Raw genomic sequence first — 13,535 nt, 5'->3', positions numbered from 1 at the left:
ATTTACACATTAGCCGGAGTAGCTGCATGGAAATAGGATGGGGCAGGGGGCTTGGGGTGATGTGTTTAAGTGCCATTGTCACTCAGCCAGAATGTTCAGTGGCTTTCGGTACCATCGCCAGTCATTATTAACCACTTGCCGACCACGCTATAGCCGAATGACCGCTACAGCGTGGATGGCTAGTTCTGGGATGCTGTCGCATGACGGCCTCCTGTGATCGCACCCACTGCTGGGCGTGGGTGGCGCGCTCTATGATTACAGTGTCTGGAGGACAGTGCTGATCTCAGATCGGGGTAAACAGCCAATCAAAATGAGAACTCTTTACCATGTGATCAGCTGTGTCCAATCAAGCTGATCATGGATGTAAATAGAAGCAGGTTACCAGCGTTCCTTTCCTCACGCTGATACCATGAGAAGAGGAGAGCCGATAACCAGTTTCTCTAAAAGGGACATCTACCCTGATAATCAGGGCAATGATTATCAGTGTCCTGATTATCAGTACAGTCCAAACAGTGCCCACCAGTGCTGCCAAGTAATACCCACCAGTGCTGCCAAGTAATACCCACCAGTGCTGCCAATAAGTGCCCATCAGTGCTGCCAATTAGTGCCCACCAGTGCTGCCAATAAGTGTCCATCAGTGCTGCCAATCAGTGCCCATCAGTGCTGCCAATCAGTGCCCACCAGTGCTGCTATTCAATGCCCACCAGTGCTGCCAATAAGTGCCCATCAGTGCTGCCAATAAGTGCCCATCAGTGCTGCCAATCTGTGCCCACCTGTGCTGCCAAGTAATACCCACCAGTGCTGCCAATAAGTGCCCATCAGTGCTGCCAATCAGTGCCCACCAGTGCTGCCAATAAGTGTCCATCAGTGCTGCCAATCAGTGCCCATCAGTGCTGCTGCCAATCAGTGCCCACCAGTGCTGCTATTCAATGCCCACCAGTGCTGCCAATAAGTGCCCATCAGTGCTGCCAATAAGTGCCCATCAGTGCTGCCAATCAGTGCCCACCAGTGCTGCCAATAAATGCCCATCAGTGCTGCCAATAAGTGCCCATCAGTGCTGCCAATCTGTGCCCACCAGTGTTGCCAATCAGTGCCCACCAGTGTTGCCAATCAGTGCCCACCAGTGTTGCCAATCAGTGCCCATCAGTGCTGCCAATCATTGCCTACCAGTGCAGCCAATCAGTGCCACCAGTGCTGCCAATAAGTGCCCATCAGTACCTCCACATCAGTGCCTATCAGTACCTCCCCATCAGTGTCACATATCAGTGCCATCTACCAGTGCCCATCAGTGCCACCTTTCAGTGACAATCAGTGCTGCCTGATTTGTCATTCAAAGTGTGATAGCACTGAAAGCTGAAAATTGGCCTGGTCAGAAAAGGGGGTAAAAGTGTAAAATTGTAAAAGTAGATTTGGAAGGAGTAAGGAAATGTTAGGACATCTGGGAAACCTTATGGTGGCCATACATGCTTCATTAAATTAACAATTTTTTTTTTCTTCCGTTAAGAATAATCAATCTATAGTCAACAACACATTTTGTTGATATACCATACACAGAGAAGTGGACTTTGATCAATAGTTAAGATACAATCATAACTTCTGATCATTAATTATCGATCATGTCTTTGTTTCCTCAGGTAATCTCCCGGGCTGGAATAAGGGGTGGGCAGGAGGGGGGCAGTCGCCCTGACACCACATGCTCCAGATCAATGAGTGGCAGCCGTGGCTTCACGTCTGCTCTGGCACCTACTGCTGTCACACTGTGCCCACTCTCTACCCTGTCCGCTCACAGCTGATGCGAAATACACTGTGCACACACAACTATTAGAAAGCAAGCAATTAGCAACACATGCAGTACACACTTAGGGGTTGACTTACTAAAGGCAAAAAGACTGTGTGCTTTGTAAAGTGCAGTTGCTCCAGAGCTTAGTAAATGAGCAGAAGCTCTGCTGACTTCCATCATCCAATCATGTGCAAGCAAAAATTATGTTTTATTAATTTTCCTTGCATGTGATTGGGTATTCTTTGCTGGAACAACTGCACATGCAGAGTGCACAGTCTATTTGCCTTTAGTAAACCAACCACTTAATGTCAACCGTGGGCAGCAGGAGAAAGAGAGCAGAGATTGGGCGCAGGGCGGTACACCCATTCTATACTATACATTAGCAGTGGGGGAGGGGGTGCAGTCCCACATCCTTGCCCTAGGCGCTGGTCGAACCTGTCCCGGTGAACCATCTACAATTTGATCAATCAAATTGCAATTATATATTTATGAACAAAGTATCTCAGTGCTGCTGATCGATGGGAAACAATCAATCATTTTTCGTCCTGACCGATCGTCTCAGTTTGATGGAATCCAATGTAAATTGAGTCAAAATCAATAGGAAGGTATGCCTAGTCAATTGTTTGCGGATTCAATCGTTTTGAGTTACTCATCGGTTAATAAAATCAAAGCATATATGGCCGCTACTTACAGTTAAAGCAGCTCTTTAGTCATTTTTTCATTTTTCCATCACTTAAATCTTCTGCTCTTGTTGTTGTTCAGTCCCTCTTTCCTCCTCATTTGTCCCTCATTTTGGTCTGATCCATATAGTTGTACATAAAATGCACTTTTTGTCTTTCAAAAAATGTTTCCCAGTGCTAAACCTTTCATCCAAATTCTAAATTGCTGCATTTGTAAATTTTTACAGCCAATATAAAGGAATAGTAGTGGTAAAAAAAATCCCTTGTGGATTTAATTAACCTTTTTTTTTTTGGTTAATTCTCCTTTAAGGGGGTGTGTCAGGGGGGCGTGTCCTATGCCTACATACATTTTCTAGTAGGTGTCCCTCATTCCCATCTCAAAATGTTGGGATGAAAGGTTTAGTGCTGGAAAACACTTTTTGATAGATAAAAAGTGCACTTTATATACATCTATATAGATCAGACCAAATTGAGGGACAAATGAGGAGGAATAAGGGACATTGCTCCAAATCAGGGACAGTCCCTCGAAATCAGGGACAGTTGGGAGCTATGGTAGACGCAGTGTAGTAGTGGTAACTACGACAGTGATTTCCAATTTCCACGGGGATCCCACAGGAATGACACGTACTATACATACTCTGGTCCAAGCTGGACCCAGTGTAACTATGCAAAATAGTCCATACTTAAACTTCAGCTTAAACCTCCCCAAACTGGAGCTGAAGGGTACTTTAAAGTCCAACTCAAAGCTCGGGATTACTGCCCCTTTCCTTCCAGTCCAGAGCACACATACCTTTTCATCAAAGGTTCAGTCTGGTAAGTTTATATGTCTACTTTGCCCTACTTTTCCTTCAGTGATTGGCGGTTCTGAAAGCTGCAGAAAGCGGCGCCACATGAAGCTTGCTCTCTGCTGTATTCTCCTGTAGGTCCAGGGCGAGTAGAGGAGCCTTGACACTCTAGGGCAGTGATGACGACCCTTGTCACCCCAGATGTTTTGGAACTACATTTCCCATGATGCTCAACCACACTGCAGAGTGCACGAGCATCATGGGAAATGTAGTTCCATCTGGGGTGCCAAGGTTCGCCATCACCGCTCTAGGGTCACAGAAAGTGGGTTGACTGGGCATCTTTGCCCCAACTAGACTTGGGCTCAAAGCTGTAGCGAATATGTGCAAGCCCTGACGGTCATCCACATGAAAAACACTTGTGCATAGCAAGAAAATCCTCCTTCTCAGCATATTAAAATTGAGTCAGGAAAAAAAAAATGGCCCCATGAACCAATGGTTTCCTTCCTGTGCTTTACGCATCAGTCATGTGGTGGCGAAGATCCGCCAACTCTGCATTTACATTGTTTCCATTATTATCTATCACCTGACAATGCAGTACAGCAAAGTCTCACAATGACTTGTTCCCCGCTTACCTATTGTTGGGTTTTTTGCTGGTTCAGTAAATATCACCTGAATATACATTTCAAGGCCGGACACAAAGGAAAAGACATCTGTTTAGTAAACTGCTTGCTTTTATTTTACTGGTGATGAGCTAATGTGAGATAACGCAATCTGACATATTGCCAATCCTAATTGCTAATGTGTCTAAAGTCCCCGCTTACTTGAAGCTTTTACATTGGCTGTCAGAGCCGTACAGGAAGGGACAAAGCCGGTCATACTGCTAATAGAGGCTCATTAGCATGCTATCAATATCATTACCGAAAAAACAATGGCTTGTTCTGTGTTTACCTAAAAATTTCACTGCATATCATCTCATTTTCTAACGATGGCTGTCGTGTCATGTGACCAAAGCATTGAGAAGGCATAGAAACAATTTAAAACAACACTTTACACATTTTTCTATTTCTACCCAATCTATACAAGCTGTTTTTTTGCCATTTTTTTAATTTATTTATATAAATATAAAAAATAAATTTAGAAAAATATAGCAAATGTAGCTTTTGGCCATAAAGTGATGGGAAATCCTCCATAATTCTATAATCTGTCGCTCTCAATGGAGTGCGTTGGATCAATAACTGTGGTATGATCATTGTTAATATACAGCTGATATAAAAATCCCCATCGCATCTCCTTCAGCTTGGCGTACAAATCATAGAAGGCCTGTACTGTCAGGGTTGCAGGATCCAAAAATAAAAGGTGTCTTAGCATCCAGGGTACACACATTCTACCTGGTGGTATTGTGGATATCTGAACAAAAGAAGGATCCAGGGCCTTGTTAGGGACATTTGTCCGCATTGTCTGCAGTGGCCGGGCAGATAGATCAGTAACGCTGAGCCTGTGGTTTTACCAGGTTCAGCGCTACTAAGTTGCACTGTGGAAGGAGTGTCTGGTATGGGCACTCCAGCTTCAATACCAACCCACTCAATGCCTCCATGAGTGAAGGATCCAGGGCCTTGTTAGGGACATTTTTGTGTGACAAGTGCAGTGGCCGGGCAGATAGATCAGTAACGCTGAGCCTGTGGTTTTACCAGGTTCAGCGCTACTGAGTTGCACTGCGGAAGGAGTGTCTGGTATGGGCACTCCAGCTTCAATACCAACCCACTCAATGCCTCCATGAAGGATCCAGGGCCTTGTTAGAGACATTTTTGTGACAAGTGCAGTGGCCGGGCAGATAGATCAGTAACGCTGAGCCTGTGGTTTTACCAGGTTCAGGGCTACTGAGTTGCACTGCAGACGGAGTGTCTGGTATGGGCACTCCAGCTTCAATACCAACACACTCAATGCCTCCATGAGTGAAGAATCCAGGGCCTTGTTAGAGACATTTTTGTGACAAGTGCAGTGGCCGGGCAGATAGATCAGTAATGCTGAGCCTGTGGTTTTACTAGGTTCAGCGCTACTGAGTTGCACTGCGGAAGGAGTGTCTGGTATGGGCACTCCAGCTTCAATAATAACCCACTCAATGCCTCCATGAAGGATCCAGGGCCTTGTTAGAGACATTTTTGTGACAAGTGCAGTGGCCGGGCAGATAGATCAGTAACGCTGAGCCTGTGGTTTTACCAGGTTCAGCGCTACTGAGTTGCACTACGGACGGAGTGTCTGGTATGGGCACCTCAGCTTCAATACCAACCCACTCATTGCCTCCATGAGTGATGGATCAGATTGCCACCTCTATTGCCTTAATGGATGGCACTACCCTCGCAGGCAGGGCCACTGATAAGGGGGCAGCATCAGCCCTCCTGTATGGGGCCCAGGCCCCATCACAGGAGGACCCAGGCAGCTTTATGGCACAGGCAGTTCCCCCTCCTTGCAGCAGAACTTGCTTCTGCTACTCTTCCTCCTGCCGACTGTCAGCTGCTGCCAGGTTTCAGAGATTGACCCTCTCCCTCACCTTAATCATCCCCTCTCCTGTCCAGAATCTCCTTCAGCCGCAGCTTTTATCCCCCATGGTTTTAAACCCCCCCCCCATGTTTATTATGCTTCAGTTTGTGAATGAACAGGGAGCCTCTGTATAGAGTGCTTTCTATTCATTCATACTGTAGCAGCTGAGACTGCAGAGAAAGGATTGGGGATTTGTGTCCTCAATCACTTTCTCTGTCTCAAAACTGAGACACCAAGGAATTGTTTAAGACCCCCCCCTCCCCTGGGCTATGTATAATGTAGAGAATAATTTTAAAAAAAATAGTTAAGGGCTCATTTACATGGGTATCCTGGCCACGTACATGAGTGCTTTGTTCATGTGGATGGAGCTGTGTTCGGGGTGCACCTGTACCCACACACCCATCAAGGCTAAGGGAGCCCTGTCAGGTAGGCTGTTCGGAGGGCTCCATGATTTCTAACAGAAGCCCTGCTGGCAGGAACCAATGGCCCACTAGGTAGTAAATGCTGGAAAAAGGTGAAAATGATAGTGTCTTTTGTATTACCTATTTGGCCTAACGTTTGTGGACATTTGTTTATCACACCTACCTATAAGGAAAATACAGTACATTTTAGACAATTGTGCTCTTCCAGCCTTGTCCCATACAGTTTGGGGAGGACCCTTTTTTGTTCCATCACGACTGTGCCCCTGTGCACAAAGCCAGCTCCATAAAAACATGCTTTGATGAGTTTGGTGTGGAGGAACTGGAGTGTCCTACACAGAACCCTGACCTCAACTCTACTGAACATTTTTGAGATTAATTGGAATACCGATTGTGAGCCAGGTCTTCTCATCCAACGTCAGTATCTGACCTCACAAATGGACACACATTCCATAGACACATTCCAAAATTGTGTGGAATTCCTTCCCAGTAGAGTGGAGCCAATTCCATAAAGACATGGTTTGACCAGTATGGTGTTTAGGAACTCATGTCCTGAACAGAGCCCTGACCTCAACCCTACTGGACACCTTTGGGATGAGTTGGAATGCCTATTTTGAGCCAGGTCTTCTCATTCAACATCAGTACCTGACCTCACAAATGTTCTTTGGGCTGAATGGACGCAAATTCCCCACAGACACACTCCAAAATATTGTGGAAATCCTTCTCAGAAGAGTAGAGGCTGTTAAAGCCACACATAGGATGTGGGCAATTCCATATTAGTGGCCATGGTTTTGAAGCAGGCTTTCCAACAAGCTTGAATAGGTATGATGGCCAGGTGTCCACAAGCGTTTGACCATATAGTGTATTTTGGATTAGAGAGCAGCAAGGGACATGGGGGTTAGGGGAACAAATTTGTTTTTATATGTATATACTTCTGAAGAACCTGGCTAGATCATCCAACTTGACTTGGCCACAATCCAGATCTCCAAATCACATTGGCCACATTTATTTTTCATAGACCACTCAATCCTCATCAGTAGCAATCCAAAATGGGTATTAATATTTCTACATAAACTAATTTGCTTTTTAGGAAAGTACTGGAACATTTAGCGGTGGTAATAGTGGTTGTAAATCTCGGGGCAGAAGGATGAAAATGCTATTTTTACATTAGCAGAATAAATTATGGATGGTAATTACGTGTTTGTTGTAGCTAAGGATGGAACAAACAGCACAAGTACCATCGTGCATCACTACATTCAGCCGAGATATATGGTGCCCCCAAATGCAGCTTGATTGCCGCACCAGCCATAAGACCCTGAGATGAAAGAATCTGCCATCCACCCCTACTGATAATGCCTCATTAAACATCTCCATCTGGTTTATGAGAGATTTATTAAACCCCGACTCCACCTTTTTCCACATTTTCAACCCATGGCATCACTTCTGTTGGTTACTAATGAGAGAATCTTGTCAATTTCATTGTACTGGCAACAGGTGGAGGCTGAGATTTGTCTTGCCTGGTGAATATTCACAATCTGCCTGCAATGTATTCAACTAGCAAAGGGGATCTGTTGGCCTCCTTACTAGTTTACTCAAGGTATTGCAGAGTATGTAGCAGCTTCATCACTCCCTACTGCTGAAAACCTGAATGCAAGGGGGCAGCTGTGCTCTGCAGTTCCATAAGTGAACGGATAAGGTCACCCTTAGACCCCTTTACTAGTTCACTTAGTGAACTCTTTCTCCCAGTTGAGGAAATTGTATTAGCGCTACACAAGCAGGGCAGTGCAGAGAATCTAGAGTCCTGTAAAAAGCTGCGCTAAAATTATTAAAAGTTCATATAAATGACATCAAGGGGATTTCTCCAAGTCCTTATTTCAAAGTGAAAACACCACCACCGTGCACTTCTAAGCAGTAGTGACAATCCACCCTAGTAGTAGAGCCTGCTTACCAGATGGCAAGCATAAAAGGGCAAGTGGCTTTAGCCTAGCCAAGGCCTTTTAGCTTGCTGACGCTCCCGGTGTTCCTATGGGGGGGTAAATCTCCAGGCTCCCTTAGGTTATCCTCATGTCGCCATTCAACACGAAAAACCCGGATGACTGGTGGGATGTCTGTGTTCCAGATCTTCTGAGAGAATCTACCTCCATTATGCTATGCAGCGACAATGTATATAGATTGTAAAGTAATGTATATAATCTTGTAATCACCTACCCATCCACAGCTCCCAAGGCTATATACCAGTGGTCTCTAAATTGTAGCCCAGGGGAAGGAAGTTGCCCTTTGCTTGGCTTTATCTGGCCCTTGGGGCACTATTGCATCCACTCACATCTTCAATGGGGTATAATTCCTGCCACTAACACCAACAATAGGGCACTATTATTCCCACTGACACCAATGAAGGGGCACAATCAGGGGTGGACTGACAACTCATGGGGCCCCGGGCAATAGGAGATTATGGGGCCCTCAGGCAATAGATTATGGGGTTACACAGTATACACACACAAACACACAACACACATACAGTATACACACACAGACACACAATATACACACACAGAATACACACACACTGAAAAGGTACTGGAGAGGCGGGGCAGCTATCTTGGGATTTTTTAAAAAACACAGATTTTTACATACTGTCCCTGGTTTTATTGAGGCTGGCAACCCTGATGGGGCCCCTTAGTAGCATGGGGCCCCTAGGGCAGTGCACGAGTGCCCGAATGGTCAGTCCGCCCCTGGGCACAATTCCTCCCACTAGTGTCCATAATAGGGCACTATTCCTCCAACTAATACCATTCACGGGGCACTATTTGTCCACTGACACCATTGATAGGGCACCATTCCTCCCACTGATACCAATGATGGGACACTAATCCTCCCACTGACAACAATGATGGGGCACTATTCCTCCCACTGATACCAATGATGGGGCACTATTCCTCTCACTGACTCCAATGATGGGGCACTATTCCTCCCACTGATACCAGTGATGGGGCTTTATTCCTCCACTGATACCAATGATGGGGCACTATTCCCTTCCACTGATACCAATGATGGGGCACTATTCCCTTCCACTGATACCAATGATGGGGCATTATTCCTCTCACTGACACCAATGATGGGGCACTATTCCTCCCACTAATACCAGTGATGGCACATTATTCCTCCACTGATACCAATGATGGGGCACTATTCCCCCACTAACAACAAACAAAGGGGCACAATTCCTCCCACTGACACCAATGAAAGGGCACAATTCCTCCCACTGACACCAACGATGGGGTGCTATGCCTCCCAATGGCACTAACCATGGGGTACAATTCCTTCCATTGTCACCAAGGAAGGGACACAATTCTTGCACCTGACCCCAATGATGGGACACTATTCCTTTCAATGACACCAATGATAGGGCAAAATTTATTCTATTGACACTGACACCAAAGATGAAGCATGGTTTACTACTACTATTACCGTAGGAAATTTTGTACTCCCACTGACCACAGTCCATCCCCCCTAAAGTCTGAAAAACAGTATACTGGCCCTTTGTTTGGAGCCTCTGCTATATACATTGCTCTAGGTTGGTAGGTTAAAATGTAAATTTTTAAGTCATACATTGAACTGTTTGGCTGGAGTTTAAATGATGATTTGTTTCCCTTCCTGTCTTGCAGCACATGACACCGGGCTGGTCACTCTTCAGGTTGCCTTCAACAACCAGATCATCTCCAATTCTGTGGTGTTTGAGTATAAGGCCAGAGCTCTTCCGACACTGCCTTCCTCTCAGCACGACTGGCTCTCCTTGGACGGTAAGTGCCCAATCTTTCTGACAACGTTTCTGTCCAGTGGTGAAGATCACCTATGTGGATCGCAGTTCCTTCTGATGTTGTTGGGGCCACCTTTCTTGCAGAAAGGTCACGCTTTCCTGGACTGCTGCCAAATAATTCACTCCTCATAAGGATATACATGCCATTCTACGCCTTAAAGCAAACCTGTTATTAGCACATTGAGGCCAAAGAAACATGTTTGCTTTAGAAAATGTGGTCAGACGTTTAATTAACAATCTGTCATAGTCTTATCTCTACTTTCATTATATAATAGTTGCAGTAGTATCAGTAGCAGTGTATCTAAATAACACTTTGAAGTCCAGTAGGTACCAGATTGTGACCACACTGCCCAGAGAGCTTTATAGTTTAACAGACCTGGTCAGACACACCCCCTCTTATAACAAACTTGGTAAGACACACCCCCTCTTATAACAGACTTGGCCAGACACACCCCCTCTTATAACAGACTTGACTAGACACACCCCCTCTTATAACAGACCTGTCCAGACACACCCCCTCTTATAATAGACTTGGCCAGGCACGCCCCTCTTATAACAGACCTGTTCAGACACACCCCCTCTTATAACAGACTTGGCCAGACACGCCCCCTCTTATAACAGACCTGGTCAGACACACCCCCTCTTATAACAGACTTGGCCAAACACGCCCCCTCTTATAATAGACTTGGCCAGGCACGCCCCTCTTATAACAGACCTGTTCAGACACACCCCCTCTTATAACAGACTTGGCCAGACACGCCCCCTCTTATAACAGACCTGGTCAGACACACCCCCTCTTATAACAGACTTGGCCAGACACGCCCCCTCTTATAACAGACCTGGTCAGACACACCTCCTCTTATAACAGACTTGGCCAGACACGCCCCCTCTTATAACAGACCTGGTCAGACACACCCCCTCTTATAACAGACCTGTCCAGACACACCCCCTCTTATAACAGACTTGGCCAGACACACCCCCTCTTATAACAGACGTAGCCAGACACGCCCCTTTTATAACAGACTTGGCCAGACACGCCCCCTTTTATAACAGACTTGGCCAGACACGCCCCCTCTTATAACAGACTTGGCCAGACACTCCCCCTCTTATAACAGACTTGGCCAGACATGCCTCCTCTTACAACAGAGCTGGTCAGACACACCCCCTCTTATAACAGACCCGGTCAGACGCACTCGCCTTTATAACAGACCTGGTCAAACACACCCCTCTTATAAAAGACCTAGTCAGACACACCCTCTCTTATACCAGACCTGGTCAGACACACCCCCTCTTATAACAGACTTGGCTAGACACGCCCCCTCTTACAACAGACCCAGTCGGACATGCCCACTCTTATAATATAACTGGTTAGACACACCCCCTCTTATTACAGACCTGGTCAGATACACCCCCTCTTATAACAGACCTGGTCAAACACACCCCTCTTATAAAAGACCTAGTCAGACACACCCTCTCTTATACCAGACCTGGTCAGACACACCCCCACTTATAACCGACTTGGCTAGACACGCCCCCTCTTACAACAGACCCGGTCGGACATGCCCACTCTTATAATAGAACTGGTCAGACACACCCCCTCTTATTACAGACCTGGTCAGATACACCCCCTCTTATAACAGACCTGGTCAGACCCACGCCCTCTTATACCAGACCTGGTCAGACACACCCCCTCTTATAATAGACCTGGTCAGACATACCCCCTCTTTTAATAAACCTGGTCAGACACACCCCCTCTTATAATAGACCTGGTCAGAAATACCCCTTCTCTTCCTTTAGCACTACAAGTCTATGTGAGGACCCTTGTGATGTGGTGGGTGGCTTTGAATTGACTATTTAAACATAAATTACTGGAGGGGGGGGCAAGATGTTCATTTCCACAAAGAGAAAAGGGTAATTTCTGGCATTTTCATGTGCAAATCAGAAAAAAAAAAACATTAAAAACACGGAGGTACAGGATTATAAAGAGCAGGAAGAGGTTGAGAGTAGTGATGCCATACAGGTCATTCCTCAGTGCCTCTCCATACACTTGAATCCCTCCCTCCCTTCCCCCATGCCTGTTGTAATGGCATGGGGTGCTGGGGTGTTCTGGAGGGTCTATTGTTGCTGGGGGGAATCTTTTGTTGTAAGGGGGTTTATTGTTTCTGATAGGGGCTGTATTGCTGCTGCTGTGGGTCTTATGTTGCTGGGAGGGGTCAATTGTTGTTGGCTGGGATCTACTGTTGAGTAGGGATGAGCTTCGTGTTCGAGTCGAACCCATGTTCGACTCGAACATCGGCTGTTCGCCCGTTCGCCGAATTGTGAACGATATGGGCCGTTCACGCCAAATTCGTGTGGCGCGTCACGGCCCATAATTCACTGCGGCATGGCAGTGCATTGCTTGCTGATGATTGGCCAAGCATGCACTATGACCCGCATGCTTGGCCAATCACAGCGCCGCCTGAACAGAGAGCCATAATTGGCCAAAGCCAAGGAGGCTTTGGCCAATTATGGCTCAGGGGATTTAGTACACGCCCCACACTATATAAGGCCGCCTGCACGGCGGCCCTGTGTAGTGTGTGTTCCGGCGTTCATTGAGAGAGAGAGAGAGACAGACAGTGTCATTTGATTTGAGTTAGATAGATTAGGCAGAACAGTCAGTCAGTTAGCTGCACTTACAGTGTATTGTGTATATATATGCATCCCAGGTGTTGCATATATATATATACACTGTATTCAGTTTAGCTAGATCCGTTCCTGTTATCTTCTAGACTATTTACATTTAGTGCAGTGCGTCCTGCTCACAGTGTTCAGCTAGATCCGTTCCTGTTATCTTCCTACTGACAGGCAGGCTTGTCTGGTTACAGTATATAAAGCTACCTGAAGAAAATTACTGGTGTTCTATTTGATCCTATTAGTACCACAGTCAGGCAGTTAGACTATTTACATTTAGTACAGTGCGTCCTGCTCACAGTGTTCAGCTAGATCCGTTCCTGTTATCTTCCTACTGACAGGCAGGCTTGTCTGGTTACAGTATATAAAGCTACCTGAAGAAAATTACTGGTGTTCTATTTGATCCTATTAGTACCACGGTCAGGCAGCTAGACTATTTACATTTAGTACAGTGCGTCCTGCTCACAGTGTTCAGCTAGATCCGTTCCTGTTATCTTCCTACTGACAGGCAGGCTTGTCTGGTTACAGTATATAAAGCTACCTGAAGAAAATTACTGGTGTTCTATTTGATCCTATTAGTACCACGGTCAGGCAGCTAGACTATTTACATTTAGTACAGTGCGTCCTGCTCACAGTGTTCAGCTAGATCCGTTCCTGTTATCTTCCTACTGACAGGCAGGCTTGTCTGGTTACAGTATATAAAGCTACCTGAAGAAAATTACTGGTGTTCTATCCCAGCTTAGTGCAGCTACAGGCCATTAGTATGTCTGGAAGGCCAAGAAGGAGAGGCAGACAGTCACAAGCCAATAAGAGAGGGCAAGCAGGCTCTGTGTCTAGTGCTGGTCG

At 46.0% G+C, this 13,535-nt stretch overlaps 1 protein-coding gene across 9 annotated transcripts in view; it reads left to right on the top strand.

Moving 5' to 3' along the window:
- CAMTA1 (calmodulin binding transcription activator 1) overlaps positions 1 to 13,535 on the top strand; it is a 2,014,371-nt gene that overhangs the window by 1,790,697 nt on the left and 210,139 nt on the right. For all 9 annotated transcript variants that reach the window (XM_073603612.1, XM_073603611.1, XM_073603609.1 and 6 more), the window contains one exon: positions 9,868 to 10,002. In XM_073603612.1, coding sequence (XP_073459713.1) covers positions 9,868 to 10,002 — 135 coding nt within the window. The remainder of the gene's footprint in view (positions 1 to 9,867; positions 10,003 to 13,535) is intronic.

This window comes from Aquarana catesbeiana, linkage group LG10 (genome assembly GCF_042186555.1).
Source record: "Aquarana catesbeiana isolate 2022-GZ linkage group LG10, ASM4218655v1, whole genome shotgun sequence".
NCBI classification, from domain to species: domain Eukaryota; kingdom Metazoa; phylum Chordata; class Amphibia; order Anura; family Ranidae; genus Aquarana; species Aquarana catesbeiana.
This window is presented reverse-complemented; position numbering and strand designations above follow the sequence as displayed.